Source organism: Neovison vison, chromosome 5 (assembly GCF_020171115.1).
Source record: "Neovison vison isolate M4711 chromosome 5, ASM_NN_V1, whole genome shotgun sequence".
NCBI lineage: Eukaryota > Metazoa > Chordata > Mammalia > Carnivora > Mustelidae > Neogale > Neogale vison.
This window is the reverse complement of record NC_058095.1, coordinates 67,467,083-67,490,994: the sequence shown is the minus strand read 5'-3', so window position 1 is coordinate 67,490,994 and position 23,912 is coordinate 67,467,083. Positions and strand designations below refer to the sequence as shown.

Sequence of the window (23,912 nt, the reverse complement as noted above, 5' to 3'; positions counted from 1 at the left end):
ACTTAATAAGCCACGCCACCCCACTTATTGGTTGTCCTTTCTTCATTATTTATACTCTTCTGTCTCTTCCTGTGAGATAACAGTACCAAAAAAATACTAGCAAATAATAAGATTTTGTTTGCATTTTGAGCAACCCAGACTATAACAGAAAGTAAGATCACTAAACCAGAAGCCTAAAATAGTCGGGGTGGGAAGCAAAAATTTTGTGAGGTCATCATTTGGTGTAATAATGACAAAAGTCAGTCCTGCTACCACCTCTTGATTCCCAGACCCATATATCATGGCTATGGGAGAAGTAGCACCATGTGTGGGTTCCTGGTTCATATTCCATAGAAGTATACACCAATCTTTTGGGATGTGATCTCCCAACTGGCATCACAACTTTGGTATAAGGCAGTAACTGCGAAACCAGACAAGAACTTGCTATCATCCTCTGCATCCTCCTTCCATGTACCTTCCAAGGGATTTCTCCATCGTAACTGATTGCTTTTGAAGCTGGAGTCTATTACTCCCCTCTACTTATTTGTTTTATAGAGCGGTGAGCAACTGAGATCTTAAACATGAGGGCAGGGAGAAAAGGTAGGGAGGAAAGACCAGAGTGCAGATGCATTTTAGAAGGACAGATATAGGAAAATAGAAAATTAAGTGTAAATTATATATAAATATACAAATATATATTACATATGCACACTAAATATTTGAAATAATTAAATAAACTGCATAGACTAGCAGTTCTTACATAATTCTTTTTTTAATCTAGTATCTATTTTATTAGCATTTTTGGAAATCTATTTAAGACGAGTATTTCTTTTCTTTTTTTTCCTGCTTACCTTTTTTTTTTTAATTTCTTTTCAGTGTAACAGTGCCCCAGGGCACCTCTTGATACACCCCTCCCTTCAAAGACGTCTTCCCAAGGGCTCCAGCCTGCCTGATCTCTGCTTGTCCCTGTCTCCTCCAAGGGTCTGTCTTGTCTGAGCAGCTGCCTTTGATCTGTTGGGTCTTTATCTCAGGAGCTTTCACACCTGCTGGCACAGACCTCCTCTGTCTCTGGCCTCCTCTGGAGTCCTTGCCTTTGATGCTGTATCTCTATATTCTCTACCACCCACTTTCTTTCCTTTTTTTAAAAAAAAAATTTTTATTTCTTTTCAGCGTTTTCATTGTTTTTGCACCACACCCAGTGCTCCATGCAATACGAGTTCTCCCTAATACCCAACACCTTGTTCCCCCAACCTCCTACCCCCTCCCTTTAAGACCCTCAGGTTGTTTTTCAGAGTCCATAGTCTTTCATGGTTTAGCTCTCCTTCCAAGTAACAGTACTGATAGTGGGCACCCTTGTCTTATTCCTGATTTTAGTGGGAATGTCCCTATATTTTCCCATTAAGCTTGATGTTGGCTTTTGGGCTGACTCAAATATATTATTACATCATGTTAAATAAGCATCTATTCCTACTATTTTGAGGATTTTTACCTAGAAATGGTTGTTTAATTTTAGCAAATGTACCATTTTCATTTAAAAAAAACTCCACATTTAAAAGGATTGATATATTTTAATTCAACAAATGAACTACAAAAAACAGCAGCTATAAATATGGAGATGATCATTTAAACAATAAGAACATGCTTTAAATTGTAATATTTAAACTTCCCTTATTACTATTTAAATTTCATTCATTGTATCAGTATAATATTTCATCTCAGCATCTACAGTTTTAACAAATGCTTGGAAAGTTTTTTGTTCAGAAACAGATGCTGGTCTAACAGAAACACATTTGAAAATACTCTTTTTCTGGTCATAGTTTCCAACACACCTATGAACTCGGCCTCTAATCAGTCTTGGAAGTTCACGATCCTGTTTTTAAAAAAATAAATATCAAAGAAGTTATTATTTACTTCATCTGAATTGCAGTTTTTTAAAACTAATCATATGACCAACTAAATATGAATCACCCCAAAAAGCTGTAATTCCCTCAACCTGATTTAGGGCCCCACTGCCTGTAAGACCAAGATAGCTAGGCATATATGGGTGTCCTGCCACAGAAGAAAGACATTCACTTGGGTAGGGCTTCTTACAAGCTGGTAAACTATTGGTCTTAAAAAACTGAATAAATCCCAATGTAATGGCTCATGAATTATTCACTTTATTAGACTGCTAGAGTTCCACTTCCAATAAACAGCAGATCAGGTAGTTCAGACCAACTCTCTAGCTAAGAACAACTCAAATAGGTGGATGAAATATTTTTAAATCTCCTCATAGACATTAGAGAGCTACCAATGCAGTGAGGGAATGGAGAGACTCCCATCTGGGAAAAGACAGAAGTCCAAAGTGGGGCTTGACATTTAGGAATGTTTCCCCTTGAGATTATCTGTCAAGAACAGCCAAGGCAGTTGAGAGTCTAAGAAACTGAGCAGAGGTTTTGACAGGCTCCTAGGACTGGGAGAGAAAAAAAGGAATCAGAGGCTCCCAAGGAAAAGAGATTCTGGTCACCATTCTCACTCTCACCTTTGGCTTAGGGTTGGTACCCAAAAGGGCTACACCTTTCATGGGACTAGTAAAATGGAAAAAGACCAGCCAGCATCAAATCTTCTGAATCATTAATTAAAGGTGAGTATTCTGGAGTTCCCTTCACCAAATGGTCATAAAAAACACTAGGTATAAAAGGTAGCAGTGATAATTGCTAAAAAGGCTTTATTAAAAAGCAGAATTTCTGTTCCTCAACAACCATCACTATGACTAAAAAAGCAGGGTCCCGTGTGGCTCAGTCATTAAGCATCTGCCTTCCGCTTGGGTCATGATCAAGCCTGGCATTGAGCCCCGCTCAGGCTCCCTACTTGGCGGGAAGCCTGCTTCTCCCTCTCTCACTCCCCTGCCTGTATTTCCTCTCTCACTGTGTCTCTGTCAAATAAATAAATACATCTTTTAAAAAAATAAAAGACTGAAAAAGCAAACTATGGAGTATGAGAAAAAATTTGCAATATAAATAATGGACAAATAACTTGTACCCAAAATAGTCACACACACAAAAAACCTCTGATAAATCAGTAAGGATAAAACAATAATTCAATAGAAAAGAGCAAGAGGCCTGAAAAGACTTTACAGAAGAAGGTGTCTAAGTGGCCAGTAAACATACAAGGTTAGTTACCAGGAACTGCAGAAAAGTAAGGTAGCACTAAAAACCTACATAGCTGAAATAAAAAAGACTGACAGTACTAAGTGTTGATAAGAATGCAGAAAAACTTAATTCATCTACACTGATTGTGAGAGTGTAAATAAGTACAAACCTTTGGAAAATTCTTTGGTAAATAACTACTCTATTGGAACATACACATGAACTATGATGCAGTGATTTTACTTCTAGGTATATGCTCAAAAGAAATATGTGTATATGCACAAGAGGTATATACAAGACTATTCATAGAGTATTATTCATAACAGCAAAAAATCTGGAAACTTGGATATCACCAACACTAGAATAGAAAGCTAATAGAAACAGTACAATATTCTGTTGTTAAAAATATTGTACATGGATATATAAATAAATAGACTACAGCTACACAAAATAACAGATGAATCTTACAAACATTGTATTGAGGGACAGACTTTAAAGATATACCATATGATACTATTTATATAAGGTTCAAAACTAAACAGATTTATTTTGTGATATTAAAAATCAGCATAGTAGTTGCTTTTAGGTAGGAGAGGGGAGGTAGAGAATGGGAGGAGACACGGGATGCATGGAGTGACAGCAATGTTCTTTTTCTTAGCCTTGGTAATGTCCACTTTGTGATATGTCATAGGCACATCACAGAACTGTACAATTATGATTTGTATACTTTTAGGTATATGTTCTACTTAAATAAAAGATTTTTTTAAAGATTCTATTCATTATTCATGAGAAACAGAGAAAGAGGAGGCAGAGGGAGAAGCAGACTCCCGGCTTGAGCAGGAAGCCTGATGCAGAACTCAAGCCCAGGACCCCAGGACCATGCCCTGGGCCGAAGGCTGACGCCCAACCAATAAAAGATTTTTAAACTTAACAGACTAGAGAAAAATAAACATTAAAGATATTATACAAATTAGTAATATAATTGCTTTTTTCATCTACTATGTGTCAGAAAATGTACATTCATATATTTTATTATCTAATCTCCAAAACAACCTTTCAGTAGGAATTGTCTCCCCATTTTACAGATTTTAAAAAACTCAGGGAATTTAAGCAGCTTACGCAAGGTCATAAAGCTAGTAAATAGTGGGGTAAAAATTGGAATCCAAGTCTGATTTCAGATTTAACACCAAACTCTACTACAAAGTATGTAAGTTTTACAAAATCTCCAGCCTCCTTTGTCACCTGCAGTCTTATTCGTCACCAAGAATCTTTCCTAAATCCCAGCCCAGTCCCTGCCTTCCTCCAACTTCAGAACCACTGTCCTTCCACACTCTGTTGATCATAAACTATGTGCAGTTTCCTCTACAATCCATTCTCTCAGCTTCATGTCCTTGCATATGCTGCCCTCTTACCTAAGAATTCATTCCTCCCACCTCCCACACACTTTGGCTTCATTTATTACTCTTTATTTATTTATTTATTATAAATTTATTATTATTATTATTATTATTATTATTTATTACTCTTTAAACATGTAAGATAAGTTACTACATTCTTGAAAAGTCTTTCTCTGATCTGCCCCATCCTGTCCATTTTATAGCGCACTGTACATACCTCTACCTACCACTTATCATACCACAATGTAACATTTATGTACCTCTTTCTATCTGAGACTACAATAAATTCTAAGAGAAAGAGCTGTTTAGCACTTGTATTCTACTCTGTATCCCTTGCATCTAGTACAGCACCTGGCACACAGTAGGTTTTCTCTATTAGCTGAACATATAAACTTTAAAGTCAGAATTAGAACCAAACAAAATGTTGAAAGTAATACCAAATTGTTAACAGAATTTCTACTATGATGGAATTATAGCCAGCCTTTGTATGTTTGGTTGGCACAAGCTTTGCAAAGAATATTTAAACAAATACTCACTATTTCATAAAATACACAAGGCAGAGTGTTTTTCCCATCTCTCATAAGGAAGGTCTTTGAATAATATGGACCAGGTGTAACAGCTGAATCGAGAACAGCTAAGCAACATTAAAATAGGGGAGAAAATCAGTGCTGGTAAAATGCAAATAAAATTTAACAGTGGGAACTAATATTTAAATAACTTTTCCTACACAAAGCTCTTCTGGTTTTATTTACACAATAATACAGACTACATCTTAAGCGGGAACAATATCTCTGAGACTGTTAAATACTAAGGAAAACTAAATTTCTGGCCCTATTCAACTCAGGAGTTAAGACAGAGCCCCTGTAACAATCTTTCCCATTTTAACATTATGAATCAGAAGAATACTACCAAAAATAACTAAATACATCTTAAGTCACACAAATCAATAACAAATCTAAGAAATGAAGAAAATCCTAATAAACCTTAATAGCCTTTTCCAAATTTTATTTTTAAGATCCCCTAGGTATTCCTATAGACCTATTGTCCAAATAGTTTGATGTTTTCCAAAGTACTTTACCTACCCAATATTTCAAAAAGAAGTACAGTTTTCTGGGCACGTTCACGCCAGTACTTCATGCTTTCAATAACTGCAGATATAATTCTTAAAGAATTATCTTTTTCCTTGAGCTTTAACTGATAAAATGAGCTTTCCTTTTGAAAAATAAAACCATAGCATTAGAAAATCCTTTCTTTTTTTTACACTTATCTTAGCCAAAAGGCTGAGAAGCTATTCATTTTTTTTTCTTGTCATACTCCTTCACTTTCCATGTAAAGATCCTAGGTCCTTATATAAGAAAATATTGAAAATTTTAGTAGTTACTCCCTTAAATTAAAGACATCATTTGCAGTTTATAGGAGGAGAAACTAGGATATCCTTGAAGAGAATAAACCAAGAAGAAAATCATTTGTATGGACATTCACGCACTCATTTATTTATTCACTGAATATTTTTAGAGCATTATGTGCCAATCCTCTGATAAACACAGGTGCATAGAACACAGTTCCTTTCCCTAATGTGCTCACACTCTAACAGGGGAGCCAAACACACTCACTCGTTCATTTCAAAAGTACTTACTGGCATTTACTATGTGCCAAACACAGCTAATGAGGAACCACCACTGAACAAAACAGACAAGATACCTCACCAATATTGCCCTCTAATGGAGTATTCAGAAAATAAACAAATGAATACATAATAGAATGTCAGGAATTAATATATCCTATGAATTCAAGAAAAACAGAGTAAAAGGATAAAGAGAAATAGGAATTATTATTTTAAATAGGTTGTTAAGTGAGGGTGGAGGGAACAACAAAATATAAAGGCCCTAAGATAAGAATGTATTTGGCTCTTTCCATAGTTTGGCGACTGTGGCCATTGCTGCTATAAACATTGGGGTACAGATGGCCCTTCTTTTCACGACATCTGTGTCTTTGGGGTAAATACCCAGGAGTGCAATTGCAGGGTCATAGGGAAGCTCTATTTTTAATTTCTTGAGGAATCTCCACACTGTTCTCCAAAGAGGCTGCACCAACTTGCATTCCCACCAACAGTGTAAGAGGGTTCCCCTTTCTCCACATCCTCTCCAACACATGTTGTTTCCTGTTTTGTTAATTTTGGCCATTCTAACTGGTGTAAGGTGATATCTCAATGTGGTTTTAATTTGAATCTCCCTGAGAGCTAATGATGATGATCATTTTTTCATGTGTCTTGATAGCCATTTGTATGTCTTGATTGGGGAAGTGTCTGTTCATATCTTCTGCCCATTTTTTGATGTGTTTGTCTGTTTCATGTGGGTTGAGTTTGAGGAGTTCATTATAGATCCTGGATATCAAACTATGGAAAGAACCAAGATGCCCTTCAACGGATGAATGGATAAGGAAGATGTGGTCCATATACATTATGGAGTATTATGCCTCCATCAGAAAGGATGAATACCCAACTTTTGTAGCAACATGGACGGGACTGGAAGAGATTATGCTGAGTGAAATAAGTCAAGCAGAGAGAGTAGCAGAGAGAGTCAATTATCATATGGTTTCAATTATTTGTGGAGCATAACAAATAGCATGGAGGACAAGGGGCGGTAGAGAGGAGTAGGGAATTTGGGTAAATTGGAAGGGGAGGTGAACCATGAGAGACTATGGACTCTGAAAAACAATCTGAGGGGTTTGAAGTGGCGGGGGGGTGGGAGGTTGGAGTACCAGGTGGTGGGTATTATAGAGGGCACGGCTTGCATGGAGCACTGGGTGTGGTGAAAAAATAATGAATAATATTTTTCTGAAAATAAATAAATTGAAAAAAAAAGAATGTATTTGGCATTTTTAAAGATCAACTAAGAAAAAAGTGCGTCAAGTACTAATTTCAGGAGGGAAGAGGGTACTTTCCCTTGTGAGGGTGGCAGCACATCAAAGAACACGTGATGGGACTTTTTTTTCTAACTACAGTTACCTTCCCTCCTCCTCCCCTTCCTAACCAAGATACGAATACCTCCCATTGAGAGCTACTGCCATAATGAACAATTGTTACTAAGGTAACTATCATTCCTTTGTACAAGGAACTATAAGATTGAAAGCCACTATGATATATGCTCCATTAGTCAGATTTCTAGCAAAAAAGAAAAAAAATTACCCCAAATGTTGAAAAGACTTCTTAACAGGTGTATGGGCAAAACAAGCAGGGTACTGAAGCCCTCGAGACTAACAACAATAAGAGACTTCTATTATTCTTAGGCTGAAAGGACAAGGGAAAGAAATAAAATTATCACATCTGTGAAAGCTGGACTCATGGAAGAGCTGTACCATTTGGGGACAGCTACTGCCCACAATACCACACTTAAACAGGGAGAAAATAGGACAACCCAACCTCTCTCTCCCCCTTCTGATTTCCTGCCAGTGACTCCCATTGGCTGACCCCTAACAAGAGCTAGCCTGGGGACCTCAGGAGGCTACACTACGTAGGACAACTCAGCCTTCCAGAGCACCGAGAGTGGAGAGTAAAGAATCTTTTTTTTTTTTTTAAATTTTTTCAGCGTAACAGTATTCATTATTTTTGCACCACACCCAGTGCTCCATGCAATCCATGCCCTCTCCAATACCCACCACCTGGTTCCCCCAACCTCCCACACCCCACCCCTTCAAAACCCTCAGATTGTTGGGCCAGGGTACAAGGAAAGGAAGGTAGTGAACAACCAGCACACAAAATATATAGAAGACATTTACAAAGAACAATTAGAGCAAAGGGTGGTGAGAGGAGGAAGTAAGGCTGATGTATAGATGTAGAGAAAAAAATAAACCAAAGCAGAGTCATATTAGAGTGCATATCATGTTCAGAGAATAGTGAAAGGTCTGAAATGGCTAGTATATATTTGTAGATTATAGAATATGAAGCTGGAAAAGTAAAATAAACTCTGGCTTGCAGTCCAAGTCTAACCTGTTGTCTGTTTTTATAAACTTTTATTGGAACACAGCCAAGTCTATTATTTATGTATTGTCTATGGTTGCTTTCAAACTACAATGGTAGAGCTAAGTGGTATACTTGAGACAATATGACTTTAAAGTAAAAAAATATTTACTATCTGGCCCTTTAAAAAAAGAGTTTGCTGACCTCTGTTACAAAAAATTAGACTGACACATAAGGAACTGGGAGAAATTTCTGTAAGTAATGGATAAACTCTCATCATCTCAATAATGAGTCAACAGTGAGATTCAGAAGCCAGTAGGACACTCTAAGGCAACTATGAAAAGGAGCAGTCATTCATAATCACAAAGAAAATATTTTGAAACATTCATCTACACCAGGGACCAGGCATTTGTGTTAATCATGTAATGCATGCCATGAGATTGATTTTTAAATGCTCTTATCTCTGTAATTTAAGTATTTATCTCATATTTTTAAATGTAAATGATCCATATTTACAAAGTTTACCTTAAGACTACTTTTTTCTGGAGTATCATCCAACATTTTCTTCTCAAATAAACTTTGTTGAAAACTTGGTTTAAATGCCTGTAAAGCACTGCTTTTGTCTAGACCTCTCATTGTGGAGCCAGGTATTTCTGACGAATGTGTTTGTCTGAGTACTTTGGCTTCTCTTTGGTGAGATAAGTTAGGAGGTTCTGATATTCTTAATTGTTTCCCTTGCTGAGCTCCCCAACAGGAATTTATTCCATCATTTGCCACCAGGTTTGTTCTTTTGCATTGAGGCCTAACATCATTTCTGTCCGATGTTTTCCAGCTGGTATTTTTGCTGCCATCCTTGTAGCTGTAATAGATTTTTTTTAATTAATATTAGTTTTTTGTTTCTATATACATCTTCTTTTAAAAAATTAATAGTGAAAAATTATGATTTATAAAGTACTTTGTAACTATTGACTAGTTGGAACTTCCAAATACATTATCACAACAACTCTACAATAGATCATACCTCTCTTTTTAGGTGAGGAAACTGAGGAAGTAACTTGCCTGAAGTTATACAGCAAGTTATTGTCAATCTGGAACCCAGAGAATCCTAGTCGCCCAACTCAGAGCTTAGTGTTATAAAGTATATTTTTTAAACTATAGGCTTTCATTTGACAGTGGTTGTCTCTGAGTGGTAAGATTCTGAGGATACTTACCTGCTTCTTTATGCATTTATTTTTTAAATTTTCTACCATAAAATTTTAACAAGTTATGGCTTATAGGTGATTTTAAATCACAAGGAGAATAAATACAAGCAGTGTAGATAACTTTGATTAGAAATTTTATGCTTTTACTACAGAGCTTAAAAGTCCAATTAATCAATCTGTTGCAACATTTTAGTAACTACATTAATCTAAGTGAATTATATTAACTGATGAGAACATGATGTTAATGAGGCCAAAATCCAAAGTATAATTTCTAAGCAGACCAGTTAAGAGTTCAACAGGGAGAAACTAATCCAGGTCACAAATTCTTATTTCTGGGCAATTTTCCTGAAAAATATCACTGGTATTACAAGGGGGCAAATAATACAACTCATCCCTTGTTAGAGAAAATAATACAGGTTCCCCAGTGACCAGGCACATGTCCAGATTGTATGGGGCCTGAAGCTTGTTAATGTGGGCACCTTCTTAAGTAAATTAGGTGCAAAATTAGGTATGAAAATAAGGACAGGAGAAATCATGAATAATTTCAAACCTTTAAAAGTTGATAAATCTCACAAACCTCAAAATATCCAGAAAAAAAATTACTTGTATTTTTATTAATTAGCTGTCTGAGACACCTCTTTAAAATTTTTCCTACATTCACCACCTCTTCATATGACAGCAATTTTATTTTCAGTAGAGAGAACAGAAACCAAACTTCGCCTTTCTCCTCTCATGGCTATAAAAATTATGTTTATTATTCAATTTAGAAAAGCATCTTTGTTTCACAACTCCTTATTTTTTTTTTAAGATTTTATTTATTTATTTGACAGACAAGTAGGCAGAGAGGCAGGCAGAGAGAGAGGAGGAAGCCGACTCCCTGCTGAGCAGAGAGCCCAATATGGAGCATGATCCCGGGATCCGAGCCAAGGGCAGAGGCTTTAACCCACTGAGCCACCCAAGCACCCCTTACAGCTCCTTATTGATAATGCATTTTAACCTCTTCCCACATTTGTGTCTAGGAGGCGCTCCTGGCCTGGGAACAAGCCCTGGAAGAACCACAGTCTTTTGACCTTCCTGACTGAGCCCACACAAGGATGCTGCTTCAGCAGCCAATCTAGCTCAGGCATGTCCTCAAATCCCAACCAGACCATGAAAGGTACTAAAGCTGTAGTGGCTTCTGAGAAGGGAAGGGTAGTGTCTGCTTTGGATCCTTCTCTTTGGATCTAGGTGTTCAATGAGATCCCAAGAACAAGCTGTTAACGGGGGCTACATAGATGTGAAGATAAAGCAGAGATTCTAAACCGAAGCAGAGAACCAGAGCTTCAGCAGATTATCAGCCACCTACCTGGGTTTTCAAATGGTTTTTGCTCCTGGATTATCTGTTGTTATAGTCCAACTGTCTGATAGATTATCTATGATTTCAAATTGGAATAGCTAATACTGACTGCCTGTCCATATTACGATGTTACCTAATTCTCAAATGCCAGTCAGAAGGCATTTTCTTACAGCATCTGCAGCTGAAACTGTGCCTCTGAGGACGATCTCAAACCACTGAATGGCCTAGGTAAAGAGCCCTGGTTCTAAAGAATGTAACTAACTGGTTCTGAGGAAACCAATATGACCAAAACTAATTTTATTTTTTTTCCCCAATTTATTTATTTTCAGAAAAACAGTATTCATTATTTTTTCACCACCCCCAGTGCTCCATGCAAGCTGTGCCCTCTATAATACCCACCACCTGGTACCCCAACCTCCCACCCCCCCACCACTTCAAACCCCTCAGATTGTTTTTCAGAGTCCATAGTCTCTCATGGTTCATCTCCCCTTCCAATTTACCACAAAGCACATACCCTCCCCAATGTCCATAACCCTACCCCCCTTCTCCCAACCCCCCTCCCCCCAGCAACCCACAATTTGTTTCATGAGATTAAGAGTCACTTATGGTTTGTCTCACTCCCTATCCCATCTTGTTTCATGGATTCTTTTCCTACCCACTTAAGCCCCCATGTTGCATCACCACTCCCTCATATTAGGGAGATCATATGATAGTTGTCTTTCTCCGCTTGACTTATTTCGCTAAGCATGATACGTTCTAGTTCCATCCATGTTGTCGCAAATAGCAAGATTTCGTTTCTTTTGATGGCTGCATAGTATTCCATTGTGTATATATACCACATCTTCTTGATCCATTCATCTGTTGATGGACATCTAGGTTCTTTCCATAGTTTGGCTATTGTGGACATTGCTGCTATAAACATTCGGGTGCACGTGCCCCTTTGGATCACTACGTTTGTATCTTTAGGGTAAATTCCCAGTAGTGCAATTGCTGGGTCATAGGGCAGTTCTATTTTCAACATTTTGAGGAACCTCCATGCTGTTTTCCAGAGGGGTTGCACCAGCTTGCATTCCCACCAACAGTGTAGGAGGGTTCCCCTTTCTCCGCATCCTCGCCAGCATCTGTCATTTCCTGACTTGTTGATTTTAGCCATTCTGACTGGTGTGAGGTGATATCTCATTGTGGTTTTGATTTGTATTTCCCTGATGCCGAGTGATATGGAGCACTTTTTCATGTGTCTGTTGGCCATCTGGATGTCTTCTTTGCAGAAACGTCTGTTCATGTCCTCTGCCCATTTCTTGATTGGATTATTTGTTCTTTGGGTGTTGAGTTTGTTAAGTTCTTTATAGATTTTGGACACTAGTCCTTTATCTGATATGTCATTTGCAAATATCTTCTCCCATTCTGTCAGTTGTCTTTTGGTTTTGTTAACTGTTTCCTTTGCTGTGCAAAAGCTTTTGATTTTGATGAAATCCCAAAAGTTCATTTTTGCCCTTGCTTCCCTTGCCTTTGGCGATGTTCCTAGGAAGATGTTGCTGCGGCTGAGGTCGAAGAGGTTGCTGCCTGTGTTCTCCTCAAGGATTTTGATGGATTCCTTTCTCACATTGAGGTCCTTAATCCATTTTGAATCTATTTTTGTGTGTGGTGTAAGGAAATGGTCCAATTTCATTTTTCTGCACGTGGCTGTCCAATTTTCCCAACACCATTTATTGAAGAGGCTGTCTTTTTTCCATTGGACATTCTTTCCTGCTTTGTCGAAGATTAGTTGACCATAGAGTTGAGGGTCTATTTCTGGGCTCTCTATTCTGTTCCATTGGTCTATGTGTCTGTTTTTGTGCCAGTACCATGCTGTCTTGATGATGACAGCTTTGTAATAAAGCTTGAAGTCTGGAATTGTGATGCCACCAACTTTGGCTTTCTTTTTCAATATCCCTTTGGCTATTCGAGGTCTTTTCTGGTTCCATATAAATTTTAAAATTATTTGTTCCATTTCTTTGAAAAAGATGGTTGGTACTTTGATAGGAATTGCATTAAATGTGTAGATTGCTTTAGGTAGCATAGACATTTTCACAATATTTATTCTTCCAATCCAGGAGCATGGAACATTTTTCCATTTCTTTGTGTCTTCCTCAATTTCTTTCATGAGTACTTTATAGTTTTCTGAGTATAGATTCTGTGCCTCTTTGGTTAGGTTTATTCCTAGGTATCTTATGGTTTGGGGTGCAATTGTAAATGGGATTGACTCCTTAATTTCTCTTTCTTCTGTCTTGTTGTTGGTGTAGAGAAATGCAACTGATTTCTGTGCATTGATCTTATATCCTGACACTTTACTGAATTCCTGTATAAGTTCTAGCAGTTTTGGAGTGGAGTCTTTTGGGTTTTCCACATACAGTATCATATCATCTGCGAAGAGTGATAATTTGACTTCTTCTTTGCCGATTTGGATGCCTTTAATTTCCTTTTGTTGTCTGATTGCTGAGGCTAGGACTTCTAGTACTATGTTGAATAGCAGTGGTGATAATGGACATCCCTGCCGTGTTCCTGACCTTAGTGGAAAAGCTTTCAGTTTTTCTCCATTGAGAATGATATTTGCAGTTGGTTTTTCATAGATGGCTTTGATGATATTGAGGTATGTGCCCTCTATCCCTACACTTTGAAGGGTTTTGATCAGGAAGGGATGCTGTACTTTGTCAAATGCTTTTTCAGCATCTATTGAGAGTATCATATGGTTCTTGTTCTTTCATTGATGTGTTGTATCACATTGACTGATTTGCGGATGTTGAACCAACCTTGCAGCCCTGGGATAAATCCCACTTGGTCGTGGTGAATAATCCTTTTAATGTACTGTTGAATCCTATTGGCTAGTACTTTGGTGAGAATTTTTGCATCTGTGTTCATCAAGGATATTGGTCTATAGCTCTCTTTTTTGATGGGATCCTTGTCTGGTTTTGGGATCAAGGTGATGCTGGCCTCATAAAATGAGTTTGGGAGTTTTCCTTCCATTTCTATTTTTTGGAACAGTTTCAGCAGAATAGGAATTAGTTCTTCTTTAAATGTTTGGTAGAATTCCCCCGGGAAGCCATCTGGCCCTGGGCTTTTGTTTGTTTGGAGATTTTTAATGACTGTTTCAATCTCCTTACTGGTTATGGGTCTGTTCAGGCTTTCTATTTCTTCCTGGTTCAATTTTGGTAGTTTATATGTTTCTAGGAATGCATCCATTTCTTCCAGATTGTCAAATTTGTTGGCGTAGAGTTGCTCATAGTATGTTCTTATAATAGTTTGTATTTCTTTGGTGTTAGTTGTGATCTTTCCTCTTTCATTCATGATTTTATTTATTTGGGTCCTTTCTCTTTTCTTTTTGATAAGTCTGGCCAAGGGTTTATCAATTTTATTAATTCTTTCAAAGAACCAGCTCCTAGTTTGGTTGATTTGTTCTATTGTTTTTTTGGTTTCTATTTCATTGATTTCTGCTCTGATCTTTATGATTTCTCTTCTCCTGCTGGGCTTAGGGTTTCTTTCTTGTTCTTTCTCCAGCTCCTTTAGGTGTAGGGTTAGGTTGTGTACCTGAGACCTTTCTTGTTTCTTGAGAAAAGCTTGTACCGCTATATATTTTCCTCTCAGGACTGCCTTTGTTGTGTCCCACAGATTTTGAACCGTTGTATTTTCATTATCATTTGTTTCCATGATTTTTTTCAATTCTTCTTTAATTTCCCGGTTGACCCATTCATTCTTTAGAAGGATGCTGTTTAGTCTCCATGTATTTGTGTTCTTTCCAGACTTCCTCTTGTGGTTGAGTTCTAGCTTCAGAGCATTGTGGTCTGAAAATATGCAGGGAATGATCCCAATCTTTTGATACTGGTTGAGTCCTGATTTAGGACCGAGGATGTGATCTATTCTGGAGAATGTTCCATGTGCACCAGAGAAGAATGTGTATTCTGTTGCTTTGGGATGAAATGTTCTGAATATATCTGTGATGTCCATCTCATCCAGTGTATCATTTAAGGCCTTTATTTCCCTGTTGATCTTTTGCTTGGATGATCTGTCCATTTCAGTGAGGGGAGTGTTAAAGTCCCCTACTATTATTGTATTATTGTTGATGTGTTTCTTTGATTTTGTTATTAATTGGTTTATATAGTTGGCTGCTCCCACATTGGGGACATAGATATTTAAAATTGTTAGATCTTCTTGTTGGACAGACCCTTTGAGTATGATATAGTGTCCTTCCTCATCTCTTATTATAGTCTTTGGCTTAAAATCTAAGTGATCTGATATAAGGATTGCCACTCCTGCTTTTTTCTGATGTCCATTAGCATGGTAAATTCTTTTCCACCCCCTCACTTTAAGTCTGGAGGTGTCTTCAGGTTTAAAATGGGTTTCTTGGAGGCAACATATAGATGGGTTTTGTTTTTTTATCCATTCTGATACCCTGTGTCTTTTGATTGGGGCATTTAGCCCATTAACATTCAGGGTAACTATTGAGAGATATGATTTTAGTGCCATTGTATTGCCTGTAAGGTGACTGTTACTGTATATTGTCTCTGTTCCTTTCTGATCTACCACTTGTAGGCTCTCTCTTTGCTTAGAGGACCCCTTTCAGTATTTCCTGTAGAGCTGGTTTGGTGTTTGCAAATTCTTTCAGTTTTTGTTTGTCCTGGAAGCTTTTAATCTCTCCTTCTATTCTCAATGATAGCCTAGCTGGATATAGTATTCTTGGCTGCATGTTTTTCTCGTTTAGTGCTCTGAAAATGTCATGCCACTTTTTCTGGCCTGCCAGGTCTCTGTGGATAAGTCAGCTGCCAATCTAATACTTTTACCATTGTATGTTACAGACTTCTTTTCCCGGGCTGCTTTCAGGATTTTCTCTTTGTCACTAAGGCTTGTAAATTTTACTATTAAGTGACGGGGTGTGGGCCTATTCTTATTGATTTTGAGGGGCGTTCTCTGAACCTCCTGAATTTTGATGCTCGTTCCCTTTGCCATATTGGGGAAATTCTCTCCAGTATACCTTCTGCTCCCCTCTCTCTTTCTTCTTCTTCTGGAATCCCAATTATTCTAATGTTGTTTCGTCTTATGGTGTCACTTATCTCTCGAATTCTCTCCTCATGGTCCAGTAGCTGTTTGTCCCTCTTTTGCTCAGCTTCTTTATTCTCTGTCATTTGGTCTTCTATATCGCTAATTCTTTCTTCTGCCTCATTTATCCTAGCAGTGAGAGCCTCCATTTTTGATTGAACTTCATTAATAGCTTTTTTGATTTCAACTTGGTTGGATTTTAGTTCTTTTATTTCTCCAGAAAGGGCTTTTATATCTCTGGAGAGGGTTTCTCTAATATCTTCCATGCCTTTTTCAAGCCCGGCTATAACCTTGAGAACTGTCATTTTGAACTCTAGCTCTGACATATTACCAATGTCTGTATTGATTAGGTCCCTAGCCTTCGGTACTGCCTCTTGTTCTTTTTTTTGTTGTGAATTTTTCCGCCTTGTCATTTTGTCCAGCTAAGAGTATATGAAGGAGCAAGTAACATACTAAAAGGGTGGCAACAATCCCAGGAAAATATGCTTTAACCAAATCAGAAGAGATCCCAAATCGTGAGGGGGGATTTCTCCTCCCTCACGATTGGGTGAGGGATCTCCTCTGATTGGGATCTCCTTTGATTGGGATCTCCCAATCTCTTCAGATTGGGATCTCTTCTGATTTGGGGATAAAAAGAGGTTCAAAAAGAAAGAAAGAAAAAAATAAAAAAAGAATTAAAAAAAAGAGATTGAATTAAAAATTCAATCAAGAATTTAAAAAAGAATTAAGAAAAAAAAAGATTGAAGAGATTAGGATCTCTTCTGATTTGGGGATAAAAAGAGGTTCAAAAAGAAAGAAAGAAAAAAAAGAAAAAAAAAGAATTAAAAAAAAGAGAATGAATAAAGAAAAGTATAAAAAAGAAAAAAATATATATATATTAGATAATCTAGTTAAAAAACGTTAAAAAAGAAAAGGGTAAAAGTTATAAAAATTTTTAGCAGAAGAAGTGAAAAAAATGAAAAAGAAAAAAATTAAATTAACTGCAAGACTAAAAAATCACAGGCAGAAAGCCATGAGTTCTGTGGTTTGTTTTCTCCTCCTCTGGAATTCTGCTGCTTTCTCCTTGGTATTGAAACTGCACTCCTTGGTAGGTCAACTTGGTCTTGCCTGGATTTCTTGTTGATCTTCTGGGGGAGGGGCCTGTTGTAGTGATTCTCAAGTGTCTTTGCCCCAGGCAGAATTGCACCGCCCTTACCAGGGGCCGGGCTGAGTGATCCGCTTGGCTTTGCTTTCAGGAGCTTTTGTTCCCTGAGCGCTTTCCGTAGAGTTCCGGAGGATGGGAACACAAATGGCGGCCTCCTGGTCTCCGGCCCTGAGGAGCCGAGACCCCGGGGCCCCGCTCCCCTGTGCGCCCTCAGCGAACAGCTCCTAGTAACTCGCGTCTGCCTAACCTCCCGCTGCGCTCCGAGCTCACCGAGCCTGCGGCCGGTTCAAGGCAACTCCGAGCTGCGAGCTTACTGTCGGCTCTGTCTCTGCAGCCGGCTTTCCCGTTCCAATACCTGCAAGCTCTGCGACACTCAGACACCCCGGATTCTTCTGTGACCCCACGGGACCTGAGGTCACGCCGACCCCGTGTGGGCTTCGCCCCGGTTTAGCCTCCGGAGCGATGTCCCTCAGCGGAGCAGACTTTTAAAAGTCCTGATTTTGTGCTCCGCTGCTCCGCCGCTTGCCGGGAGCCGGCCCCTCCCCCCGCGGTCTATCTTCCCGTCGCTTTGGATTCACTTCTCCGCCAGTCCTACCTTTCAGAAAGTGGTTGTTTTTCTGTTTCTAGAATTGCTGTTCTTCTTCTCTTCGATCTGCCGATGGATTTGCAGGTGTTTGCAATCTTTAGATAAGCTCTCTAGCTGATCTCCTGCTAGCTGAGGTAGTCTCAGCCTGCTACTTCTCCGCCATCTTGACTCCTCCCCACCAAAACTAATTTTAAAATATATATATTGTTTTGATTTACTTATTAAGTATTTTGTTAATGTTTCTCCCCTTTAAAAAATATGGTATCTCAAATAAAAGTGAAGGTAAGGTTAACTTTACAGGATTGCTGTAAGGACTATTAAAATAATGTACCATAGCACTAAACAAGACTATCGAAGATGTATGTTTGATGTTGTTTCTCTAATATTTTGTTCCCAAAATTTTTTCCTTCGGTAGTTACTAGTTACTCAAGAATACTAAAATCCAACCTAACAAAGAACCCATGTCCTTTCCCTAACTATTGATTTTTTCATCATATTTAGGGATTAAGCTTAGACTTACAGCAATAATCCAGGAGCATCTCACCATCTTCCTTAACGGTCATCTTCATTTCCTGAGAACCTACCTCTGTTTATGTACACACATTTTGGTCGTCATCTTTCTTTCTTACTCTGTTCTGTTTATGGAGCTGACTGTCTTACTAGGGTGAAATTCACCATTCTATTTGGTTGGCAATTCCTAAATATATCCAACACTAAAATACAGTTATTCCTGACTCTTTACCTACTGTCAATTAGATTATTAATATGATCTGTAGCATGATGACAAATATAGGGAGAAATTTCGATATAACGTGAAGAATGCTTTGGAAATGATTCACTGACAAATTTGCCCATTTTTTAAAAATTTGCCTATTTTTAAAGTCTTATATAGCATTTTTAAATTTCTTTTATAAAACGTAGCTAATACTGCTGTGGGGTTAGTGACTATTTAGCATAAAAATTTCCTAAATGTAATTTTGCCTGAGAAAGGAAGAAGAGAGGAAGGAAGAGGGAATGGAGGAGAGAAAAAGGGGGAAGGAGAAGGGATAGAAAAAAGAGAAATCTTAAGTAAACTCACCTCCAGTGACTCTTGCTTCTTTCAGTATTTAATTGAATAGACTTAGACATGGAATCTTGACTTCTCAGAGGATGAGAAACTGAATGTGGTATTTGCCTTTCAAAGAAATAGGTCTTATTAAATATTAACAGTTTGTTTCCAAACTGAGAAATGTAAAATATACAATGAAGAATAACATCAGTCAGTAACAGACACATATAGTCAGTGGTATATGTTTTTCCACCTACCCTGTGTTCATTGTTTTCATTGAAGGAGGAAACTCTGGATTCACAGCTTCCCAAGCCCAGTCTCAAAAGATACAAATAGCATAGACAAAAGTAAGATATGTATCATTTTTTAAAAATAATCACTTCATATTTATTTAATAGGTGGAAAACTAAAAGCCTAAAGAAAAGGACTTGGAAGATATGGGTACGTTCTTCAAACAGCACTTTATTGTGGAATTTGTCACAGCCTGCCTTATTAATTTTCATAGATGTCTTCCTTTCTCATTGTGTTTTAAACAAAGGTAGTAGTTTAATCTGTATCTTTTCCATGATCAGTTCTAGTGTAGTACCTTGTACTTTGTAGCATGAATTTAGTGTAATCAATGTTTCTTCAATTTTTTGGAACCCAACCCACAGCAAAAAGTACATCATAGCCCAGAATATATGCACACACACACATGTACACATATGCATGGTGTGCATGTTAGAGAGGGAGAGAGAACATAACAAAACTGAAATATCAATTTGTATCCTTACCATGTGTGATGCACCCTGACATTTTCTATTCTACTCTATTCTCTTCTATTTCCTTCTTTAAAGATTGTTTCCCATCCAAACTAATGGATCAAGATGAAAATCTGAAAAACACTGATCTAGCCATATCTCTTACCCAATATAAGAATCATATTACATCTCTTACAGATTTTAATCCTGCTCAGAGCTTGGACAGTTCAGTATTTCAGGAGGATGAGCATTTCCCTATGGAGGACTACATTCATGCTATTTATAAAAGTACTTTAAATGTCAGAGAATTTTGTTAGATGGCAGAGGATGATCAGATAAATGCCAATTTATGCACATCCATACAGATTTTTCTTTTGTCAATAAAAATAAAAATAATATAAAATTCCTACTTTGAATTCCTCAAATGTGGAAGAAGTGAAAATAATTATAGATTTACAAGCAGACTAAGGCCTGGAGGGGTGAGGGAGAGAGAGGAAGGGAGAGAAATTTTAAAATTCTAGTTTCAAAATATCTTATTAAAGATTTTTAAGGTATCCTCAAAAATATATCAATGTATACAATCAGCATATACCAAGTATATTTCAGAATACCTGCCTGTCCGTGCCTTTTTCTGAAGAGATATAAAAAGTCAGCAAACATTAAGACCTCTCAGCACCCACCACCACGGCTAACTGTTGCAGAGATGAGAGGCCTAATCATAAAGCTAAACCAGAATTTTAGTGACCTTACTTAAAAAGATGTGCCGAACCAAAGGCTGTCTTTAGAATTTAATCAAAAGATACAGAAGGCAGTCAACAGTGGACTCTGGGAACTAGAAGTAAAAGGCTATGTTAACTTTCAGCAAAGATAATTTAGTTCATGGGCTGGCTGAAGTTATAAGAAAGCCAACTGGATGAGAGAAATAAAGTAACAAATGAAGAGAAGCAAAAATGCTCAGAAGAGAAAAAAGCCAAGCAGTAGAAATTTTAGGCTTCTAGCCTTCCTAAAGTCTAAATTTTCTCCCATTTTTCCTGTGTTCATGTGTACACATATCCCAATTCCTGAGGCAACTTGAGTTTCACCACTCTTTATCACCACATGCCTAAGTTACAATATCCATATATCTTGAAAAAGAAAAGAAACAAATCTTTACAATGTGGGTTACAACTTCATTAGAAGAAAGGCTTCAGATCTAAGATACTCCATTTAAATGCTAAGCCACCCTTGTAGACAAGGAGACTCCAACTACTGTACTGGAATGTTCAGAAAGAGCCAAGTAATCCCTATATTTGGATAGGGGAAAGAAGAAAAAAATAAACTTTCTATTTCCATTGTAATAAAATTAAAATGTTAATTTTCTATCATCTTAATTCCTATTTTTTGAAAATTTTCACCATATTTCCTTACCTGGTGGTAAAGGAGGGAAATCATAACTGTCAGAAGCAGTACTGCTACTTGGATCATTTGTAAGTGGATTGGATGTTAATGGCTGTCTATTCCTCTTCTTCTGATTGAACAATGGTACAGGCAAACAGCCTAAATTGAATGTACCAATAAATGAGTACATAATAGGCAGATAGATCTAGTTATAGAATAATTGTGCATAATAACAACTTTGATTTGTCTACTTTTATATGTTAATTTTATACTTATTACCGATATATTTCTGTATCTTTGGATTGATTTTTACATTCTTTTTAAGGTCCCAAATAACCTCATTTGTCTCTATTAAAAACTCCTTTCCTGTTCTACATTAACACAGATTTAATTTCACTTGTTTGGAAGTAATTCCCATCTCCTTCCTCACCCCCCAACCCTTTCCAAATCCACTTTTTGTTTTCCTTATTTCCTTTCTGTGCTTCTTATTACCATGTCAACTGGAGGGGGGCCCTTCAAATACAATAGAGGTGAGGGAGAACCAAACTCTGTCCCATGCTTTCCAAAACCCTAACCACTCTGGACTGTGACAGCACACCCTTTATGGCCATCGTTATCCAACTTTAGTCTGACTAAGATTTACATGGAATTTCCCTTAACACGCCAGTTCCTAGACCCCACTCTCATGGATTTTATTTCAACAGATTTAGTTTGGAATCCAAACTCTGCAATTTTAACATGCACTCCAGCTGTCTGTAATGCATATTTTCTGGGATCATAAATTCATTTTCTGAATGCTTAAAGTGATAATATTCAATCCACATGAGGATAAATAAATACTACGTCCAAGCCCTCTAGCTGGGAGGCCTGGGATCTCAAGTCAAGCCAAAAGTCAGAATTTATAAACACTAAAACTAGAAAGGATCTCAGACAAAAAGGGATCTGAAAAGCTTGCACAGTGCCTAGATAGGGCTCAAGCTTCCTAAATCTCAGTTCAGATTATCTTGCCACTAGAACATACCCTAGCTGATCTATCAACACGTATACTTTGGAGAAAATATAGACTCTATGATAACTGTATGACAAAAGGCTGGGAAAATTATGTGAGCTCTGAAATCAGACTGCCTGAGTTTGAATCACAACTTTGAAGTATAAATTTGGGCAGTTTCCTTAACTCATTCTGCTATTATACACAGAGAAAATGGGAAATATAGGAATTAAGAGCATGAACACTAGAGCCAGATTCCTAGGTCCAAATACTGGCTCTGCCACTTCAAAAATTACTTACTTAACCTCTCTGTGCCTGAGTTTCTTATCTGGAAAACAGGAATGATAATTATAATGCCTATACCAGAGGGCTGGTGTAAGGATTAAATAAATTAATACATATAATTAAATGCTAGAACACAGTACATCTATCATAAATCGCTATTACTGTCTTCACTGTGCATTATCACTACACTCCTGGTTCTCTTCATCCTTATCCTCTATCCTTTTACTAACTAATAAATCGGGAAAGCAGAAACGGTAGGGGAAGTTGTTAGGGAGATAGGAATATTTTAAATAAGAAAGTCACAAATACAAATAGAAATAAATCTATTTCTATGTTTTCAGCTTAAAAGTGAACAACAACTCAAGCACACAAAGTTTGTAGAAAGAATGCTAGGGTAAATCCAGGAATGTTTCATTTTACTCCTACCTCTGCCACTAAAAGTTTTGACTAAGTTATTTTATTTCCTTGGACCTAAAAAGTAAAGAGGTTAGACTATATGTTCAATCTTTTTAAAAAGTTCCTTCCAAAATATCCCATCTATAAACTTCACAAGGTTTACATGGTATATAAAAATATACAAAATTTAAAATAAAAATTTAATAAATAAAATTGAATACAATTGTTCAATACCTGCTGTACTTCGAGTTGAATTTTCACTTAGGTTTCTCTTCATTTTTTTCAATATCAAAGTCTGTAACGTTTCTTTAGCATTCCAAATTTACAAATGAAGTTGTTTGACTAAATCTTCAAAGAAAGAAATTTGCAACTCAAATTGTATCAACAAAAAAAAAATCAAATTCTCAGCCTAGTAATTACTGAAATTAGGATTTAACACTATGGTTTCAAACCTGATAAGGGAATCATCTTACAGCACCTCTTCTTCCTGCATAAGAATTTGTAACAATGTGCTTTTCCAACTCTGTTCGAAATTGGTTAGGACTAAGGTGGCTATACCTCTCTTCCTAAACATGCACGGATTTTCACACATTCTAAGTAATATATTCTAGGGCCAAGGACTCATAATAAATAACAACAGTTCTGAAACAAATTTATAAAGAGGGAAATGGACTACAACACTGGCAAACTGATATGATTACAAGGCAAACAATGAAACAAAAACAATTGAACTAACCGCATGAGAACAAGCTCTATCTCACTTTAAAACACTGTGGAGATCACTTGCTTTGGCCACTAATTTGAGACCCCTGTATTATATAATATCAAAGACCAAAGCCACAAAATCCAGAATAACGTAATGATAAGTTTCTATTCAGTGTCTACATAACTCCAACAAGTGAAAGAAGGGTTTTTGTTTTTTCTTCTACAACAAAGTATGTTATAATTTTTTCCATGTTTAGCGTCCTAATATATTTCAACCCAATTGAATTCAACAAACACTTACCTATTACATGAAAAGGCAAAACACAAATGTAAACAAGGTAATTTCTGTTCCTAAACTCACTATCCAATGAGGAAAACAGACATGAATACAACAATGTAAATCATACTGAGATAAACATGAATGTCCAAATACCACTTATAGAAATAAAACTTGGGAAACATTAAGTGCAGAGACGGTTTCTGCTTTCTTTCCACATCCAGGGCTTGAAGCCAGATATAGCAAGCCCTTTAGAAAATATTCTTGGTGTCATTCCAGGAAGAAAAAGAGAGGTT

At 37.2% G+C, this 23,912-nt stretch overlaps 1 protein-coding gene across 1 annotated transcript; it reads right to left on the bottom strand.

The window, feature by feature from the left end:
* Positions 1 to 1,657: 1,657 nt before the first annotated feature.
* Positions 1,658 to 22,911, bottom strand: LOC122907798 (spermatogenesis-associated protein 22-like). Its single transcript, XM_044250624.1, has 8 exons — positions 22,869 to 22,911; positions 20,996 to 21,124; positions 19,106 to 19,166; positions 18,879 to 18,974; positions 8,988 to 9,321; positions 5,587 to 5,716; positions 5,041 to 5,138; positions 1,658 to 1,849 (listed from the first exon to the last, which is right to left on the bottom strand). The coding sequence occupies exons 1-8, from the start codon at positions 22,909 to 22,911 to the stop codon at positions 1,658 to 1,660; spliced, it is 1,083 nt and encodes a 360-aa protein (XP_044106559.1).
* Between the last annotated feature and the right edge of the window lie 1,001 nt (positions 22,912 to 23,912).